The 21,161-nt window shown below is 45.1% G+C and overlaps 1 protein-coding gene across 11 annotated transcripts in view; it reads right to left on the minus strand.

Moving 5' to 3' along the window:
- LOC126035248 (junction-mediating and -regulatory protein-like) overlaps window positions 1-3,576 on the minus strand; it is a 440,369-nt gene extending 436,793 nt beyond the window's left edge. For all 11 annotated transcript variants that reach the window (XR_007504873.1, XM_049793566.1, XM_049793560.1 and 8 more), the window contains exon 1: window positions 2,376-3,576. Coding sequence is in view for 10 of the 11 variants with exons in the window: in XM_049793566.1 (XP_049649523.1) it covers window positions 2,376-3,401 (1,026 nt within the window). In the remaining variant the exon portion in view is untranslated. The remainder of the gene's footprint in view (window positions 1-2,375) is intronic.
- Between the last annotated feature and the right edge of the window lie 17,585 nt (window positions 3,577-21,161).

The following is a 21,161-nucleotide window of genomic DNA, read 5'->3' on the forward strand; positions in this document are numbered from 1 at the left end:
GAACTAGGCCTTAAGCCTCACTGTTTCCAAGACTATTCGTATCAAACATATAACTAATGATTAGAGATTGCTTTAGATGTGATTAATAGAATGCAGGTGCTTATAAAACAATATGCATAAGCTGCTTATTTGTCCTATGTGTAGCCCCCACCATGGCTGGCTAAAAACCCAGTCAAGCTGAATCAACAGAAGAAGGATCATACATCTTAGACCTAACACATGGGAGGAAGTGATTAACTTTAGAACAAGATAAATTAATAGAATAGCCTGAGTGATTTTCAGAAATTCAAAGGTGATCATTCACGTGTAAGAAGATAAGTGATTGTGGTGACCCAAGACCTTCTGCCTACAACCACTAACATCAGAAGAACCGGGACATGAGAATTGATGAGATGAATTGATGAATGATAACAACACGGGAACCGAGATTGACTGGAAAATTACAAAGACTTTGGACTGGGATAATGGGTGGTAAAAGGTATATGACAGAAATTTTTGGAAGTTTGCCATTCACTGCGGTGGTGGCTCAACTCCGAGTTGTTAATAAAGCAAACCTAGAGAAACCCATGACTGAAAATCCTTTAACACCTTATCATGATTTCATCACTGATAAAACAATAATTTTCTCATACTCTGTAACTCCAGTCACTAAGGAAAAGCTGGGCCCAAATCCTACAAAGACTCAAAACTACGTGTCGTGGTTTAACCCCAGCCAGCAACTAAGCACCATGCAGCCACTCACTCACTCCCCTCCACCCAGTGGGATGGGGGAGAAAATCGGGAAAAGAAGTAAAACTCCTGGGTTGAGATAAGAACTGTTTAATAGAACAGAAAAGAAGAAACTAATAATAATGATAACACTAATAAAATGACAACAGTAGTAATAAAAGGATTGGAATGTACAAATGATGCGCAGGGCAATTGCTCACCACCCGCCGACTGACACCCAGCTAGTCCCCCAGTGACGATTCCCCCTGCCCCCACTTCCCAGTTCCTATACTAGATGGGATGTCACATGGTATGGAATACCCTGTTGGCCAGTTTGGGTCAGGTGCCCTGTGCCAACTTCTTGTACCCCTCCAGTTTTCTCACTGGCTGGGCATGAGAAGCTGAAAAATCCTTGACTTGAGTCTAACCACTACTTAGCAACAACTGAAAACATCAGTGTTATCAACATTCTTTGCATACTGAACTCAAAACATAGCACTGTACCAGCTACTAGGAAGACAGTTAACTCTATCCCACCTGAAACCAGGACACTACGCCATCAAAACCAGCAAGCACATACACTCATACTCTATCAAGGAAAAAAAAAAAAACAAAATGTTCACCACCACACATTTTTGAACACACAATATTGGTAGGATATATATGGGCAGCTGAAGCAGCCAAACTTGATCTATATCCATACAAATCCATACAATAGAATTTAGATGGTGTTTGCAAAAATAAAAAATTCCATAACATGATTCATATACATAGTTGCACCTAGATAGATCCAGGTACATTCTGGACCAAGGCCACCAAAACATAAAAACAAGTGTAAAAATTCTCCTTTTTCACTGGGAATATCTGGGTCCTCATATACCTCAGTTTACAAAGATGTGAAAAAATTCTCACACAGTGATGCTAGAAGTTAGCAGAACCCCTTCAACTACTTTCGTCTAAACAGTATATGGTATGAGAAAGAGATAGTGTGTTCTGAAACATGCAAGTCTTGTCAGACACTAGCAATGGCAATGCAGTAAATACTTGCTAGGACCAGATAGCTTGCTTTTTAAAATCCCAACTCTAAGAACTTACCAGCTGAACAAAAGTTGTAGTTATTCCAATTCCACTGGAAAACATCATCTCACTTGAAATAGTAGATTCAGCACCCAGAGCCTGTAGGAACCTAGAACTTTTTGGCCTCAAGCACCTAAATTGTACTGTCAAAATAAACACCATGTGTTGCTGCTCCCATTAAACAGAAAAATTCAGACTACAACACATCCTGGTGTAAAGCAACGCAACAACAAAAATCTGGGAGAAAGACCTTGCCAAATCCATCAGATTCTTGTTCACAAACATCTACGTTCAATTGCACAGAATAAAGTACTGAGCCACACTTAGATGACTAGGGAAATCTGCACCTTCTTAAATCCTGGCCCTAGAGACCTTGGAAAGGTTAAGCCTCATTTTCTTTCTTTGATTCTCAAGGCTTGCTTTCTTTTTTTTAAAACTAGACAGTTTTCCTGTACTTTTTTTTTTGTCCCACAGATCGATCAGTTCTGCAAAGGTAAAGGGGAGCAGCTGGAGAGAACAACTAAAGATGTCACAGAGTAAGGAAAAGGTAACACTAAGGTGGAGATATCTGGACCATGTGGTAGCCTCACCTCCTGGATTCGCCTGCGGGCCTGCTGCAGCACCTCCTCGTACCCCTTTTGTCGCAGCTCACTCAGGGTCTCATAATACTCTTCAGGGTCATCAGTCTCAGTGAAGAGCACCTGCGAAAGAATCTTCCAGCCGCAGGTATCCAAGCTGTGGAGCAAGTAAACTTGCAGTTTGTAGCAGAGAGCGTCCATCTCCTGCTCGGATAGCTCCGGGGCTCCGAACAGCACCGTCCACACACCCGAGGGCTCCTCGGGGAAGGCAGGTAGGTAGCGTTCCAGCTCCGAGTTCACCGAGCACAGCTGCTGGTGCACAGCCCGCAAGTCTTGGAAGGAGAAGAGGCCGGCCCAGCTGCACTCCTCCCCCACGGACTCCGCGTCGGGAGCGGCCGACTCGGCTGCCTGCAGCGGCGAGGGCGACAGCGAGGCGGCCTCCTCCTTCCCCAGCTCCAGCGCGGCACCTGCCGCCTCCGGGCCCCGCAGCAGCCTCCGGGCCGGGCTGCTCTTGGCGCGCAGCGGGCTCTTCGGCAGCGCCTCGGCCGCCGCGCCCCGCTCGGAGCACCGCAGCCCCGCTTCGGCGCGGAAATGCGAGGAGCCGCGCGCCAGGCCGGAATCCGTGCCCCAGGCCGGGCCCCTGCTCACCGTAGGGATGCCGGCCTTGGGGGCGGCTCTGGCCTCGGGGCCGGCAGGGCCGCCGCGGTAGAGCTCGTGGGAGCCACTGCGCTGGCGCTGCGCCGTGCGGTTGTGGCAGGTGATAGCGAACTTGCCCTCGATCTCGTTCCAGGCCACAATGAAGACGAATTTGTGCTTCTCCCGCTCCTGGAAGGCGTGAGGCCTCACAGCCACCCAGTCAGCCTCCAGAGCTTCCTCCAGGGCGAAGGCGGACATGGCGCTGCGCAGCTTCCCAAGCACGCGCCCCACCCCCCGCTCCAGTCCTGTCCTGTCCTGTCCTGTCCCGTCAGCTGCCCCCGCCTGCCCCACCGCGCGCCGACCGGCAACAGCTCCCCGCAGCCCCGTCTCGCTACCCACCATCAGCCATCTTAGCGACGGGGGGATGGGAAAGGCGCTGAAGGGGGAAGATGCGCTGGATCTCGACTGAGGCAGAATCTGTTTACCAGCAGCGGTGACACTGCGGAAACTCAGCACCAACCCCACCCCGCAGCCTCCCGAAGCCCCACTTTCCCACCCCGCGGGGCGCCTTCCCCATTGGCTGTCGCCCTGGTTTCCCCGGCGGGGGGGGGGGGGGGGGGGGGGGGGGACGACCTCACGCCCCGCCCCTTCTCCGCCGGCCACGCTCGCGATCTCCCGCCCTCCCTTCTCACTGTCCCGTGGTGGGTGGGGGGAAGGGCGATGCCCCGCCCCTTTCCTCGGACGTACAATGCGGCCGTTCGGCAGCCGCGCGCTGCACGCTGGGGAGGGTACGTGCTGGGCTGCGGCCGCTAGGGGAGTAGGGCTGAGAGGCTCTGTGGGAGAGGAAGGAAGCGGTGTTGCTGTCATCTGATTTCTCCTGGGGTCAGCTGAGTGACGGCTGCCTGGAGGAAGTGAGCCGTTCAGGGTGAAATCTGCCACCTTTGTCGTACTTGCACCGTTGCTCCCGGGGGCAGTAGTCTCTGCTTCGGGCAGCTTCTGAGTTCTGAGGCAGTGCTGGTTTTGCCTGCCGCGGCTCTGGCCTTGCTGTTAACTCCCTGTTAAGCCTGTCCCCCCGGTGGGGCCCATTGGTCTCTGCAGCCCTGTACAGCAGCTCCCCTGACTGCTCTTCACTAGCCTGCAGTTAGTGCTTCTTTCCAGGGCCTCTGCCCCCAAGCTGCCAGAGGGTTTTTAAGTATGGAGGTCCGTGAAGGCAACAAATCCTTTCACGGGGAAATTGTATGTGCAGAGGATTTGTTTCTGCTTTTCCTGTTCCCTAAAGCAGTTTTCTGCATGGTTACAGGAAAGGATGTGGTGTTTCAGCAGCTTGTTTTAGTTCTATGACTTCATTCTGACTAGATTGAGCCAAAGTATTTCAAAGCTCAATTATCAAGAGCACCTAACAGCGTGCCATGCAGAAGTTTGCACATGGTTAGGCTGCAAAAGTGCAGCATCTGTGATGAGACCTGGAGATGAGAGCGTGAGCTAAAATAGCTGTTTGGGGTAATTCTGTAACTAAAATTAACTGATTGTGCTGAGATGTGGCATTTTATGCTTCACGTTGGCCTGTCCTAATTAAGAATTGGCAATGCCTGCAGTGCTCTTGGAGATTTCTAAGTATATTGCAGAGCACATAGGTTACAGTAAGCCAGCATAGACAACTCTCATAAGCATGTCTGAAAGGAATGATTAATCACCTGCGATTCTAAGGCCAATGGTCAGTTTCTTGGTGCTCTTCGGGATATTCCATTTCTCGTATAAATACAAAAAATATTTCTTACTAAAACAATCCTGAAATACTTGCATCAAAAATAAGATCAGTAGACAATACGCATTGGCCTATCTGTGATATTGTTGTCTTGCTCCAGATTAGAGGAAGCACTGGGGAAATAAAACATTCTCAATTGAGTTTGCCAGAGAAGCAGTGAATCATAGGGTTTTTTCTAAAGTTACTATATTGACTAGCATCCTGTCCTTGGAGGCTAAAGTATTTGAGAAGAGCCTCTGGCAATCCAAATGTTCTCTGGTCAATAACAAAGCAACCTTGTATATTCAGGAGAATCACAGTTATGTCTATTATTATTAATACCCAAAGTCACAGCTGTAATGAACGAGTTAACTTTGTTCATGAAATCGGGAAGGGAGAAGAGACATATTGAGAGTTAGCAGATGCCTTGTGTAAATAACAAAACTTGCTTAATTGGTGCGTAAAGGTCACGGGAAGAGGGCAACGGCTATAACTTACTAGCTAAGGAGGGAAAAGAACAACAACTATAATTTACCAGATAACGGGATGGACTCCACTAAGACTGCACTTTTCTACATCAAAGGACATTCTATATCAAAAGACACTCGTCCTTGAGAAGATAGACCGAATCTGCCTGGTGACAGACCTGCACGAATGAAGAAAGAAGAAGCAGGACAAGGCGGAGACTTGCAAGAAAGAGATACACGGAATGTATATAAGGAATGTAACTATAACCTAAAGTTGTGAGCTTGTGGCGGAGCACTGCCTCCCCAGCCGCCCAGCGCTGTTTTGCTCTTTTATCGCTTGCTAATAAATTCGACCTTTTTTATTCACTACAAATTGGGTCCTCCAATTTGTCACGAGTGTCTATAACAAATTTGGTGCCGTGACTCGGATCCAGGTTCTTTGGTGCGGGCCTTCGCAAGCGGGGAGGCGCCCTATCCCCGGATAGCCCCGTCTTGAGAAGGTGCTGCCACCACACCCTGGACCCTTTAAATTATGAAAACTGAGCAAAAGAACCTGCAGGACCCCTTAAATTTTGTGCACGAAGACCAAGCGAAGACCCCAGGAGCGGGTGAGTATATAAGTTGTGAGCCGTTTGGTTGGGGTGGTTATCCCGAGGTGTGACTGTGTGAGAGGTCTCTCTGAGATCACACGAGTGCGGACCCTCCAGTAGTGCAGTTCTCGTAGCCCGCGAGGGAGCGAGTCACGACCGAGGGGAAGTGAGTGTGTGTGTGGATAAGGGCACCTCGGAAGATGGGACAGAGGAAAACCAAGCCCTCTGGATCCATGGGGATGGGGAAGAAAGATAAGTTACCAGGTATACCCCCTGATAGTCCCTTAGGCCTGATGATAAGATATTGGGACAGTTCACCAAAGAAAAAAGATAAGTCTAAAGAAAAAAATTATTAATTATAGTATTGAGGTTTGGGGTGGGAAACCTCTCAGCAATCCTCATATACTCTGGCCCGTGTTCAGGTCTTCTGAGGATTGGATATGTCAAACTCTGAATGTATATGTGAACCAAAAAGAACCTTTTAGTTTAGAAGAAAGTGAATATGCCAGCCTCTGGATAATATCCTCGGCTAGAAATTATATTTTTGCCTTAACCGAAAAGAAAAAGACGAAGGGACCCCCACGCGAACAGTGGGCCCCAACTAACCAACCCTCCCCACCCCCGTATGTCCCAGCTCCGAATCCCCCGCCATCCCCGAATCCATCACCCTCTCCATCCCCACCCCGAATATATCCTCAATTACCCACTCACCCGACCCCTTCTGCCCCGGTAAAAACAGAGGGGATGAAAAATCGAAGTAGGACTCGGAGAGACCAGAAAATGACACATTTTTTGCCCCTAGGAGAAGTTGCCATGGGGGGAAATCAAGGTGGAGTAGGATTTGTATCGGTACCCATAAATTCTGGGGACGTCCGAGAATTTAAGAAGGAAATGAGAAGTTTACTCGAGGACCCTCTAAGGGTCTCCAAAAGACTAGATCAATTTTTAGACCCTAGTGTTTACACCTGGGATGAAATTCAGGCTATCTTAAGAATACTCTTCACATCTGAAGAAAGGGATATTATTAGGAGATCACAGATGAGACACTGGGACCAAAGACATCAACATAGGCCCCAAGGAGATGTGAAATAGCCCCTACAGAAACCAAGTTGGAACCGTCAGGTTGCGGGAGATAGACAGAGTGTGAGTGATTTGAGAGACATGGTGATTTGGGGAGTGTGGGAAACGGTTCCCGGAGGTCAGGATGTAAATGGAGCCTTCGGTGAGTGTCAGAGGGGATATGAAGCTCTGACTGATTAGTTGGAAAGATTGGAGAGAGGTTTGCAGTTGTGTTCTGGAGTTGGTCCTGGTGCAGCCGTGGGTCAAGCCCTGCTGAGGACACAGTTTGTGGCTGGATCGTAAGTGGACATAAGAGAGAAATTAGAGAAGTTAGAAGACTGGCAGGACAAAGGGTTAGATGAGTTGTTGAGAGAGACTCAGGGGGTGTATGTACGTGGAGATGAGGAAAGCCGATTGGACCGGAAAGTAGAGAAGCAGGAGTTGAATGCTATTGTTGTGAGAAGAGAGGACACTTGAAGCAGAGTTGTGGAAGGAAACAGTAGGATGAACAGATGTTTGGAGGTGAATGGAGGGGTCAGGGGCTCTGCTTATTGGGGACTGGAACATCTACGGAGCCCCGAGTGGAATTGAAGTTGAGTCCCCAAAGGGAGGGAGTGGAGGTTTTGGTGGATGCAGGGTCCGAAGGATCCACCGTTCAAGGGCTGCTCTCCGGCTACACCCTTGCTGGGAGCACCATGAATATTGTGGGTGCAAAAGGGAAACCTTTTGAGGTCCTTGGTGATTTGCTCTGGCTCCCTGGGGCGGAATACGGTTTGTTAAGAAGGGATTTGGTTTTGAAATTGAACTTGAGCGTTCAGGGTCAGGGAGAGGAGTCCGGCTCCGTGCGGTCGCGGTGGAGCCGGCGCTGCAGTGGCAGCGGACAACGTCCTTTGTTACAGCAGCAGCGGCAGCAGCAGCGGCGGCGGCAGCCCCCCCCCCCGGCAACGGCCGCCGCCTCTCCTCGCGCCGCGGGGCTGTAATGAAAGTCAACTCTGTAAACAGCCAAAGAGAGTGGGGCTTTCTGTGCGACTGCTGTATCGCTATCGATGAAAACAATTAAGATGGACTGTGCTACCACAAGGGTTCACAGAGTCAACAAATCTATTTGGACAAACTTTAGAGAAAATTTTACAAGATTTCATTTCTACCCAGAGAAGTAAAGTTATTACATTATGTGGATGATCTATTAATAACAGGAGAAACTAAAGAAAGAACCCAAGAAACGACTATGAAATTGTAAAACCCCCACAAACTAAAAAGGAAATTTTACAAATATTGGGATTACTAAGATATTGTAAACCATGGCTTAAAAACTACAGTGAAAATGTGAAATTAACTAATAACCAACTTAAATGGTCTACAAAAGATGATAAAAAATTAAAGAAAATAAAAAGGGCATTAATACAGACACCTGTATTAAGCCTCACAGATAAAAAAAAAAAAAAAAGAAAAAAGAACTTTTTTGTGTGTAAATAGTCCTTGCTCAAAACTGAGCAGGAATTAAGAAACCCGTGAGGTATTGTTCTAAGTTACTTGATCCAGTAAGTAGAGAATGGCCTACTTGTCTCCAAGCTTCAGTCACTACGGCGTTATTAACAGAAAAAGTTAGAAAGATTACCTTTAGTACCCCTTTAAAGGTGTATACTCCACATGTCAGAAGTGTTTACAACAGAAAGTGAAAAAAAAAAAAAAAAGGCTAACAGATAGCTGGATCCTAAAATATGAAACAATGTTAATTAACTCCCCCAATTTATAACTGAGAGTAACCTCGGCTCAGAGTCCAACACATTTTGTTTGGAAAACCATCAAAGAAATCACAACATAACTGCTTAGAGGTAATTGAGACCCAGACTAAAGTGAGACAATAATTAATAAGGACCTAAAACCTGTAAAATCAGGACCTCTAAGCCCATCATAGTCAGCTCAGGCTTGTGAGCTGTATGCCCTATAAAGGGCCCTAGAATTAGTTAAAAAAAAAAAAAGGGGGGGGGATTATATTTACAGATTACAAAAATACATATGGAGTAGTTCACACTTTTGGAAAAATTTGAAAAGAAAAAGGTTTAATTAATACTCAAGGGAGGAATCTTATACATCAGAAATTAATAAGAAAAATTTTAAGAACATTAAGAAAACCAAAAGAGCTAACAATAGTACACGAGAGAACATCAAGAGAAATTAGATTACCGAATCAGAGGAAATAATTTGTCAAATAGAGAGACCCAGGAAGCAGCCCTGAGGACTCAGATCACCAAAAGTAACATAGTAATTTTCTTTATGTTCCTATATAATAGTTCTAAGAGTAAAATATGTTACTCTGCTGTAAAACTTCTGTGACAAGGAATTGTGTTTTGCCTCTGAATATTTAAGGTTGCCAATAAACTATTCCTGTTGGCAGGTTAATAAGAATATAAACACTATACAGTCCTGTGTTAATACCTAATTGTGTTTATAGGCAAAATTCAAAGACTTTACTAAACTATCTGAAAAGTAATACTCATTTCAAGTTGTTAAAAATGTATAACTGTTTTAAACTAGTTACTTGCTTCTTACTTGATTTGGAAAAGGACTGTAAGCGATTAAGGTAAAAACCAATTCATATGGCTGTTATAGGTTGTCTCAGGTATTTATAACAGCATCTTTTTTCAAATACTTTGATAGTTGTTGTAGTACATATTTTAAAAATATTTCATTAAATTTATTAACTTAAGAAAGAGAAATGAAAATTTATATATACACAAAACTACTTAACTTGTCAATAATGAATGTGAGACAGTGTCTATTAAAGAGTTACTTATGGAATATGACATATAAAATACTAATATGCAGAGATATACTGAACCCTAGTAAACATTCATAACATTTTAAAAATCAATCAACAAGCAGCCACAGGAAAGAGAAAAACGGCTTATAGACCTTTTGAGAGAATACAAATTGATTTCACTGAATTACCGAAGTATCCTGGTTTCAACTGGGATAGAGTTAACTGTCTTCCTAGTAGCTGATGCAGTGCTATGTTTTGAGTTCAGTATACAAAGAATGTTAATGGCACTGATGTTTTCAGTTGTTGCTCGGTGGTGTTTAGACTACGGTGGTGTTTAGACTGTAGTCGGGGATTTTTCAACTTCTCATACCTGGCCGGCAAGAGGGCTGGAGGAACGCGGGGGGGTTGACACAGGACCCGGCTGGGGCGGGTGACCTGGACTGGCCAACGAGGAGTTCTGTGCCATGTAACGTCCCATCTAGTATAGGAACTAGGAAGTGGGGGGGCAGGGAATCGCTGCTCGAGGACTGGCTAAGCGTCGGTCGGCGGATAGTGAGCAATTACCCTGCGCATCATTTGTGCATTCCAATCCTTTTATTACTACTGTTATCATTTTATTGGTGTTATCATTATCATTATTAGTTACTTCTTTTCTGTTCTATTAAACCGTTCTTATCTCAACCCACGAGTTTTACTTCTTTTTCCTGATTTTCTCCCCCATCCCACTGGATGGAGGGGGAGTGAGTGAGCAGCTGCGTAGTGCTTAATTACTGGCTGGGGTTAAACCACGACAGTCCATTTTGACACACAACGTGAGGCGCAAAGGGTTGAGATAACAACAAACCTGACCAGAACTTGTTGAAACAAATTTGTTACCAATCCAACACCCCAAGGTTAAAGATGCATCTATCCATGCCTATATAACTACCTTAACAAAAGTAATGAGAAACAACTGCCAGAAAGGAATAATAGAGCAAACACTCCCCTTGGGATTTCCTGTTCATAAAATTAAGCTTGGGAACCACGTGCTGATAAAAAAAAAAAGAACCGATAAATAAACCTGTGATCATCAACTGTATAAATCTAGATTGTAACTGCTATCCATTTGTATAACATAAGTGTATAGTGCGTCAGGGAAAGTGGTGGAGCCATTGCCATTACGGGTATTCCCCCAAAGGAGTTTCTTAGGAGTAACACAATCGGGAAAGACAATTGACTGACAAAGCCTTACGCCTAAGGGTTTTAATAGGAAAAATTAAAAAGGATTCCACTAAGTGGTAGGAAATATTTATAAAAGAAATACATCCCAAACGATATTGTTATCATTCAACGAACCTTACCCTAACGTAACAGTAATAACTGACATAAAGTGTAGAAAACAGTCGTGAGAGTAAGTTGCTACTTGTGAGAAGTAAAAAAAAAAAAAAAAATAAAAAAAAAAATTGAAGCGCTTACAAAATAAAACAAGCCAAACAACCTAACAAGTGCTCCCCTGAAGAATACATTTGGTGCTGAGAAGATAATATACCCCGTTGCTCGAAGCAACCGAGTAGACGGAGAAGGCAGAAATGTACTACTGTGGGGACTGTTGATGACGAGCTGCCTTAAAATATAAAGCTACAGACCCATATAGTAAGCGCTACCAAGGTGAAAACACCCTAATGTTTCCCACTGACCCAACCTCACTCCACAATGACCTAAAAGATTTAAAAATTAAAGACATAAAAAGGCAAAGATCTTGGGGTATAAAAGAGACACCTTACGATAATATATTAAGTTGGGAAAATAACACCCACGATGGTCCATAGATACCACCACTATACCCTAGACGTTGGGATCAAGCTCTAATGTCTTTACTTTATGTAATTTTAGGCCTTAGAAATGTAAAATTATTAGTTTTGGTATGAATGGACTCGGTACAGAGGAAAAATCTCCATCAGACATACGAATGGACTCTGTCAAGATGGGAACATTCCACAATTACCCCTAATAGTCTTACTGCTAACCTTAACTTTTAAACCATGCATTTTTAATAAATTAATCACTATTGTTAAAAGACGCTTAGAAACTGCACATTTAATGCTGCTATGAAAGCAATATAAACAAATCAAGGACGAAAAAATTACTCCTATCCTTGGGCGGGCAAAAGAAGTATTAGGTCGATTTAATGAACAAAATCAGGATAAAATAGAAAAGGGGGGATTGTAATGAACGAGTTAACTTTGTTCATGAAATCGGGAAGGGAGAAGAGACATATTGAGAGTTAGCAGATGCCTTGTGTAAATAACAAAACTTGCTTAATTGGTGCGTAAAGGTCACGGGAAGAGGGCAACGGCTATAACTTACTAGCTAAGGAGGGAAAAGAACAACAACTATAATTTACCAGATAACGGGATGGACTCCACTAAGACTGCACTTTTCTACATCAAAGGACATTCTATATCAAAAGACACTCGTCCTTGAGAAGATAGACCGAATCTGCCTAGTGACAGACCTGCACGAATGAAGAAAGAAGAAGCAGGACAAGGCGGAGACTTGCAAGAAAGAGATACACGGAATGTATATAAGGAATGTAACTATAACCTAAAGTTGCAAGCTTGTGGCGGAGCACTGCCTCCCCAGCCGCCCAGCGCTGTTTTGCTCTTTTATCGCTTGCTAATAAATTCGACCTTTTTTATTCACTACAAATTGGGTCCTCCAATTTGTCACGAGCGTCTATAACAACAGTTGTTAGAAAACACAAGGAAATTATGGCTCAGCAGCCAGAGGAACGACCATATCTATGTTCTAAAGGTGATGTATGCTGTACATCTCAGAGAACAACATTCTTTTCTATTACTGTAAATTTAGGCATCAAATCAAAGCACCTGTGAAATGATCTGGAATATTTGATTATACCCCATGTAGAAGTGGCCAAGCAAGCAAAGAATACGTTGGTGGAGGAAATATAGTCTCTTTCTGTTAGGTATTCAGAAACAAATTTTCAGTGGATGAATGTAAGCAGCAATCCAATTTTGTCTTCAGTAATGCATGAAAGAAAAATTTAAACAATGAAGATGTAACAGTATATATATATATATATCTCCTGGCTTAAGAGAATGGTTTCAAAATTTCCCATCAGCCAAAGGATCAGAGTCCTAGTATTTCAGGTACATTACTGTAGAGGCCAAGGTCTTTGAAGCAGTATTAGCCTGGCTGTTCTCAGATAGCAGAGGGACAAGCTGGTATGATTTAAAGCAGATATTAGGTAAATGTAACATTTGTGAGCTGGCTGAAAACTAGTCTGAAAATCACTCAGCTATAATCAAATTTATGATAGGCCTCTTTTCATGCAGGAGAAAAGCTGTGCCGTCAGCTCTCAAGAGCTATTATATTTTGCCAAAAAACTTATAGGAACAAAAACTTGCAAGGAAATAGCAATTTTTCAAAATCACATTATCAAGAAGCATGGAGTAGCCTTCATAGTAACTTCTGTATTGCGGGACATGCATAACTTTTCATTCATAAAAATATAAAGGGCGGGCTTTTCAGATGTTGGTGATTTGTTCTTACAGGTGGTTAAAGGAAATACGTCACTGATCTCTACCAAATAAAACAACAAAAAATTAAAATTACATTCTTAAAGGCTAGTAGTTGCCTTCTAAACAGGAATTGTGGTGGAGTGAACTCTTCATCACTGTAATCGACAGGGAACCAAATTGTTCCCTGACATTGTGTAATTCGTGTTGAATTAAAAGAAGACAATAATGCTTACATACCAATTGGGAAGGGGGAAGGGACACATTGTGATTGAACAAATGCTTTATGTAAATAAGCAAGGCTTACCTAAATGTTGCGTGAAGGTCACAGAAAAGACAACAACTACAATTTACTAGATAAGGAGGGAAAAGACAAGGGCTATAATTTACCAGATAAGGGGATTAACTCTACCACGACTGCATTTCTCCACATCAAAAGACATTCTACATCAAAAGACACTCTCCCTTGAGAAGATTGACCGAATCTACCCATTAACAAACCTGCACGAGTGAAGAAAGAAGAAGCAAGACAAGGTGGAGATTTACAAGAAAGGGGTGCATGAACTGTATAAAAGGAATGTAACTATAACAGAAAGTTGCAAGCCATTGGTGGAGCGCGGACTCCCCAGCCGCCCAGCGCTGCTTGCTTGCTATTCTCAATAAATATATGAATTTTCTATAGAATTGGCTCTGTCGATGTATAACAATTTTGGTGACCCCGACATGATCAGAGTCAGGCTGGTGCGCGACCCCAACTCGGGAGGGCGCCCCCATCTTTGGATGGTCCTGGATTGGCAGGTCCTGCTCAAGACTCGCTCTGACCTTCACGGACCCAAATTACCTGAGCGTAGCAAGCAAGGAAAGAAAGATGAGCTCTCCTAACACCCTGTAAAATCGTGCACGAAGATCCAGGCGGCAGAGATACGTAAGTATAAACCACTGGTTAGGGATGGGATTCCTTGAGTGTGCGAGTGTGTGAGACGCAGAAAACTCTGCGAAGCGAGTGCGGACCTCTTCTAGGTGCGGTTCCAATCTCCCGTGAGAGACTTGGCCACCGAAGGAGGGAAACGAAAGTTATTGAGAGAAAGAAGGCACCTCAGGACGATGGGACAGAAAAAGAGTAAGGTTTCTGGCCCGGGAAGGGACTCACGGAGAAGTACCCTCATAAAGGTGGGAGAGAAAAAGAATAAAGTTTCTGGCCCAGGAGGGGACTCACAGAGAAGTATCCTCAAAAAGGAGGAGAGCCATTTACCTGATATACCGGTAGATAGTCCCTTGGAATTAATGATTAAATATTGGAATGATTGGCCATCTCGTAAAGGAAAAAATAAAGAAAAGATGATACATTATTATATGGAAATATGGGGGGGAAAACAGATTAGGGCTGATAAATTATTTTGGCCTGGTTTTGGGTCACTTGAGGATTGGGTATGTCAAGCTCTGAATGTATATGTGAACCAAAAAGAACCTTTTAGTTTAGAAGAAAGTGAATATGCCAGCCTCTGGATAATATCCTTGGCTAGAAATTATATTTTTGCCTTAACCGAAAAGAAAAAGACGAAGGGACCCCCACGCGAACAATAAGACCCAACTAACCAACCCTCCTCACCCCCGTATATCCTGGCTCCAAATCCCCTGCCACCCCCGAATCCATCACCGTCTCCATCCCCACCCCGAATATATCCACAATTACCCACTCACCCGACCCCTTCTGCCCCGGTAGAAACAGAGGTGATGAAAAATCGAAGTAGGACTCGGAGAGACCAGGAAGCGACACATTTATTGCCCCTAAGAAAAGTTGCCATGGGGGGAAATCAGGGTGGAGTGGGATTTGTATCGGTACCCATAAATTCTGGGGACGTCCGAGAATTTAAGAAGGAAATGAGAAGTTTACTCGAGGACCCTCTAAGGGTCTCCAAAAGACTAGATCAATTTTTAGACCCTAGTGTTTACACCTGGGATGAAATTCAGGCTATCTTAAGAATACTCTTCACGTCTGAAGAAAGGGATATTATTAGGAGATCACGGATGAGACACTGGGACAAAAGACATCAACAGAGGCCCCAAGGAGATGTGAAATGGCCCCTACAGAGACCAAGTTGGAACCGTCAGGTTGCGGGAGATAGACAGAGTGTGAGTGATTTGAGAGACATGGTGATTTGGGGAGTGCGGGAAATGGTTCCCGAAGCTCAGGATGTAAATGGAGCCTTCGGTGACTGTCAAGAGGGGATATGAAGCTCCGACTGACTAGTTGGAAAGATTGGAGAGAGGTTTGCAGTTGTGTTCTAGAGTTGGCCCTGGTGCAGCCGTGGGTCAAGCCCTGCTGAGGACACAGTTTGTGGCTGGATCGTAAGTGGACATAAGAAAGAAATTAGAGAAGTTAGAAGACTGGCAGGACAGAGGGTTGGACGAGTTGTTGAGAGAGACTCAGGGGGTGTATGTACGTGGAAATGAGGAGAACCGATTGGACCGGAAAGTAGAGAAGCAGGAGTTGAATGCTATTGTTGTGAGAAGAGAGGACACTTGAAGCAGAGTTGTGGAAGGAAACAGTAGGATGAACAGATGTTTGGAGGTGAATGGGGGGGTCAGGGGCTCTGCTTATTGGGGACTGGAACATCTACGGAGCCCCGAGTGGAATTGAGGTTGAGTCCCCAAAGGGAGGGAGTGGAGTTTTTGGTGGATGCAGGGGCCGAGGGATCCACCGTTCAGGAGCTGCCCTCCGGTTACACCCTTGCTGGGAACACCGTGAATATTGTGGGTGCAAAAGGGAAACCTTTTGAGGTCCTTGGTGATTTGCTCTGGCTCCCTGGGGCGGAATACGGTTTGTTAAGAGGGGATTTGATTTTGAAATTGAACTTGAGCGTTCGGGATCAAGGAGAGGAGTCCGGCTCCGTGCGGTCGCGGCGGAGCCGGCGCTGCAGCAGCAACGGGCAAGGTCCTTTGTTACAGCAGCAGCAGCGGCAGCAGCGGCGGCGGCAGCACCCCTCCCCCCCCTCGGCAGCGGCCGCCGCCTCTCCTCGCGCCGCGGGGCTACAATTGAAGTCAACTCTGTAAACAGCCAAAGAGAGTGGGGCTTTCTGTGCGACTGTTGTATCGCTATCGATGAAAACAACAATTAAGATGGACTGTGATACCACAAGGGTTCACAGAGTCACCAAATCTATTTGGACAAACTTTAGAGAAAATTTTACAAGATTTCATTTTTACCCAGAGAAGTAATGTTATTACAATATGTGAACGATCTATTAATAGCAGGAGAAACTAAAGAAGGAACCCAAGAAACCACTACTAAGTTGTTAAAACCCCACACACTAAAAAGGAAATTCGACAAATATTGGGATTACTAAAATGTTGTAACCATGGCTTAAAAACTACAGTGAAAATGTGAAATTAACTAATAACCAACTTAAATGGTCTACAGAAGATGATCAGAAATTAGAGGAAATAAGAAGGGCATTAATACAGACACCTGTATTAAGCCTCACAGATCTAAAAAAAAAAAACCAAACCCCCAAAAAACCCAAAACCAACCAACCAACCAACCAAACCAAACTTTTTTTGTGAATAGTCCTTGCTCAAGACTGGGCAGGAACTAAAAAAACCTGTGAGGTACGGTTCTAAGTTACTTGATCCAGTAAGTAGAGAATGGCCTACTTGTCTCCAAGCTTTGTTCACTACGGCGTTATTAATGGAGGAAATTAGAAAGTTTACCTTTAGTACCTCTTTAAAAGTGTATACTCCACATAATGTCAGAAGTGTTTACAACAGAAAGTGGAAAAATGGCTAACAGATAACCAGATCCTAAAATATGAAGCAATATTGATTGACTCCCCTAATTTAGAACTGAGGGTAACCTCTGATCAGAGTCCGGCACATTTTGTTTGGAAAACCATCAAAGAAATCACAACATAACTGCTTAGAGGTAATTGAGACCCAGACTAAAGTGAGACAATAATTAATAAGGACCTAAAACCTGTAGAATCAGAACCTCTAAACCCATCATGGTCAGCTCAGGCTTGTGAGCTATATGCCCTATATAAGGCCCTAGAATTAATTAAAGAGAAAAAAAAAGGCACTATATTTACAGATTACAAAAATACATATGGAGTAGTTCACACTTTTGGAAAAATTTGGAAAGAAAAAGGTTTAATTAATACTCAAGGGAGGAATCTTATACATCAGGAATTAATAACAAAAATTTTAAGAGCATTAAGAAAACCAAAGGAGATGGCAGTGGTACATATGAGAGGACATCAAAAAAGATTAGATTACCGAATCAGAGGGAATAACTTCTGTCGTGGTTTCAGCCCAGCCGGTAACAAAGGACCACGCAGCCGCTCGCTCACTCTTCCGCCCCCCTCCGGTGGGATAGGGAGGAGACGGAGGAGAGAAAAGAAAAAGAAACTGGAACCTCGAGGGTTGAGATAAAGGCAGTTTACTGGGACAACACAAAGAAATTACAGCAACAACAACAGTACTAAAGAAAGAGTATACAAAAAAAAGAGTGATGCACAGTGCAACTGCTCACCACCCGGGACCTGACGCTCCACCACTTCCCCCACCGAAAGCAGAGAGCGCACACACACACACACACCCTCCCGCTCCCCATTTATATACTGAGCATGATGTCACATGGTATGGAATAGCTCCTTGGCTAGGTCAGGTAAGCTGCCCCAGCTATGCCCCCCACCTCCCAGGTTCCTGTAAAAATTAACTCTATCCCAGCTGAACCCAGGACATTATCCACCCCTTATTCTATACCATCTACATCATGCCCAGATCTTACATTTTTCTAATCAACCACTACTACTTTCCTTGTCTTATATATAAGTATATGGACTCCCCCCCGACCTCGCACACACACACACATGGTGTTCCTTTAGCCTATGGGCTATCCCTCTAATGTGTCCATCGATTTTGGGGCTCTATCTGTTGTAACAGTTCTTCAGGATGAGAGAGAGATGGTGTGAGATGTTGGGTTGTTGTACGCTGCCTCTGGAACTTGTGGCTAGTACATTTGGTGCAACTCATGCCCTTGGTCTGCAGGTCGAAGATGTTGATCTTGAGGAAATTGCTGGGTGCCAGTTCAAGTTCTATCGCTGTTGTACTTGGCTCAGTTTCAAAAGTCCATCCTGTAGTCATTTGGATAATTCTCACAATAATACCCTTGATATGGCATATAGACATTATAGATACAATCACATGCATTGGCAGGTTATTTAGCAGTTAAATATCATACAGCCCAATTCACTGGCTATTCTCTCCCAAAATCAAATCTCCCTGAGGTACACATCGAACCTCCCCATCCTTCTGCATCACTCACCAGGTGTACCCAGGTCCTTGAGCAAAAACAACCCCTTGAATGGGTTTGCCTCTGCTTGAGGGAGGACTAACCCAGACTGTCTTTCCTAACATACTCCTCATGCGCACTACAGGGACTTTATCCTCTTCTACAGTATGTGGAAGTCTTGGTTGGGCAGGGCCAGCCCGACTGGCAGATCCTCTAGTATTAACTAACCAGGTGGCTTTTGTTAAATGTGTATCCCAATGCTTGAAAGTTCCACCCCCCATCGCTCTCAATGTAGTTTCCAGCAGTCCATTGTATCGTTCAATTTTTCCGGAGGCTGGTGCGTGATAAGGGATGTGATACACCCACTCAATGCCATGTTCTTTGGCCCAGGTGTCTACGAGGTTGTTTCGGAAGTGAGTCCCGTTGTCCGACTCGATTCTTTCTGGGGTGCCGTGTTGCCATAAAATTTTCTCTTCAAGGCCCAGGATAGTGTTCTGGGCAGTGGCATGGGACACAGGGTATGTTTCCAGCCATCCAGTGGTTGCTTCCACCATTGTAAGCACATGGCACTTGCCTTGGCGTGTTCGTGGGAGTGTGATATAGTCAATCTGCCAGGCCTCCCCCTGTTTATATTTCAGCCATCGCCCTCCATGCGACAGGGGTTTTTGCCGCTTGGCTTGCTTAATTGCAGCACATGTTTCACATTCATGGATGACCTGTGCGACAGTGTCCATGGTCAAGTCCACCCCTCGATCTCGAGCCCATCTTTATGTTGCATCTCTTCCCTGATGGCCTGAAATATCATGGGCCCACCGAGCCATAAATAGCTCACCCCTACGTTGCCAGTCCAGGTCCACCTGAGACACTTCGATCTTGGCGGCCTGATCCGCCTGCTGGTTGTTTTGATGTTCTTCAGTGGCTCGACTCTTGGGTACATGAGCATCTATGTGACGTACTTTTACCACTCGCTTCTCTATCCGAACAGCGATATCTTGCCACAGTGTGGCAGCCCAGATGGGTTTACCTCTGCGCTGCCAATTGCCCTTCTTCCATTGCTGTAGCCACCCCCACAGGGCATTTGCCACCATCCATGAGTCAGTATAGAGATAGAGCACTGGCCACGTTTCTCTTTCAGCAATGTCTAATGCTAGCTGGATGGCTTTCACCTCTGCAAACTGACTCGATTCGCCTTCTCCTTCAGCAGTTTCTGCGACTAGTCGTGTAGGACTCCATACAGCAGCCTTCCACCTCCGATGTTTTCCCACAATGCGACAGGACCCATCAGTGAACAGGGCATATTGCCTCTCATTTTCTGGCAGTTTATTATACAGCGGGGCCTCTTCAGCCCGTGTCACCTCCTCCTCTGGCGACATTCCAAAATCTTTGCCTTCTGGCCAGTCCGTGATCACTTCTAACATTCCTGGGCGACTGGGGTTTCCTATGCGAGCCCGCTGTGTGATCAGTGCGATTCACTTACTCCACGTGGTGTCAGTCGCGTGATGTGTAGAGGAAACTTTCCCTTTGAACATCCAGCCCAGCACTGGCAGTCGGGGTGCTAAGAAGAGCTGTGTTTCAGTACCAACCACTTCTGAGGCAGCTCGAACTCCTTCATATGCTGCCAAGATCTCTTTTTCAGTTGGAGTATAGCGAGCCTCAGATCCTCGATATCCCCGACCCCAAAACCCCAGCGGTCGGCCTCGGGTCTCCCCAGGTGCTTTCTGCCAAAGGCTCCAGGTAGGGCCATTCTCCCCAGCTGCAGTGTAGAGCACATTTTTAATATCTTGTCCTGTCCGGACTGGCCCAAGAGCTACTGCATGAACAATCTCCTGCTTAATCTGTTCAAAGGCTTGTCGTTGCTCAGGCCCCCATTTAAAATCGTTCTTCTTCTGAGTAACTTGGTAGAGAGGGCTTACAATTTGACTGTAATTTGGAATATGCATTCTCCAAAAACCCACAACACCTAAGAAAGCCTGTGTTTCCTTTTCATTAGTCGGTGAGGACATAGCTGCTATTTTGTTGATCACGTCAGCAGGGATCTGACGACGCCCATCTTGCCATTTTACTCCTAAGAACTGGATCTCCTGTGCAGGTCCCTTGACCTTACTTTCTTTTATGGCAAAACCAGCCTTCAAAAGGATTTGGATTATTTTCTTCCCTTTCTCAAAAACTTCTTCTGCCGTGTCGCCCCATACGATGATGTCATCAATATATTGCAGGTGCTCTGGAGCTTCACCTTTTTCTAGTGCAGCCTGGATCAGTCCATGGCAAATGGTGGGGCTGTGTTTCCACCCCTGGGGCAGTCGATTCCAGGTGTACTGGACGCCCCTCCAAGTGAAAGCAAACTGAGGCCTGCACTCCGTTGCCAAAGGAATGGAGAAAAATGCATTAGCAATGTCAATTGTGGCATACCACTTAGCTGCCTTTGATTCCAGTTCATATTGAAGCTCTAACATATCTGGCACAGCAGCGCTCAGCGGTGGCGTGACTTCATTCAGCCCACGATAATCTACTGTTAGTCTCCATTCCCCATTAGATTTCTGCACGGGCCATATGGGACTATTAAAGGGTGAGTGAATCTTGCTGATCACTCCTTGGCTCTCCAATTGGCAAATCAGCTTATGGATGGGAATCAGAGAGTCTCGGTTGGTGCCGCCGGTGCACCGTCGTGGTAGCAACTGGCACCTGTTGTTCTTCAACCTTCAGCAACCCCACAACCGAAGGGTCTTGGGA

The sequence above is a fragment of the Accipiter gentilis genome, chromosome W, assembly GCF_929443795.1.
Source record: "Accipiter gentilis chromosome W, bAccGen1.1, whole genome shotgun sequence".
NCBI lineage: Eukaryota > Metazoa > Chordata > Aves > Accipitriformes > Accipitridae > Astur > Astur gentilis.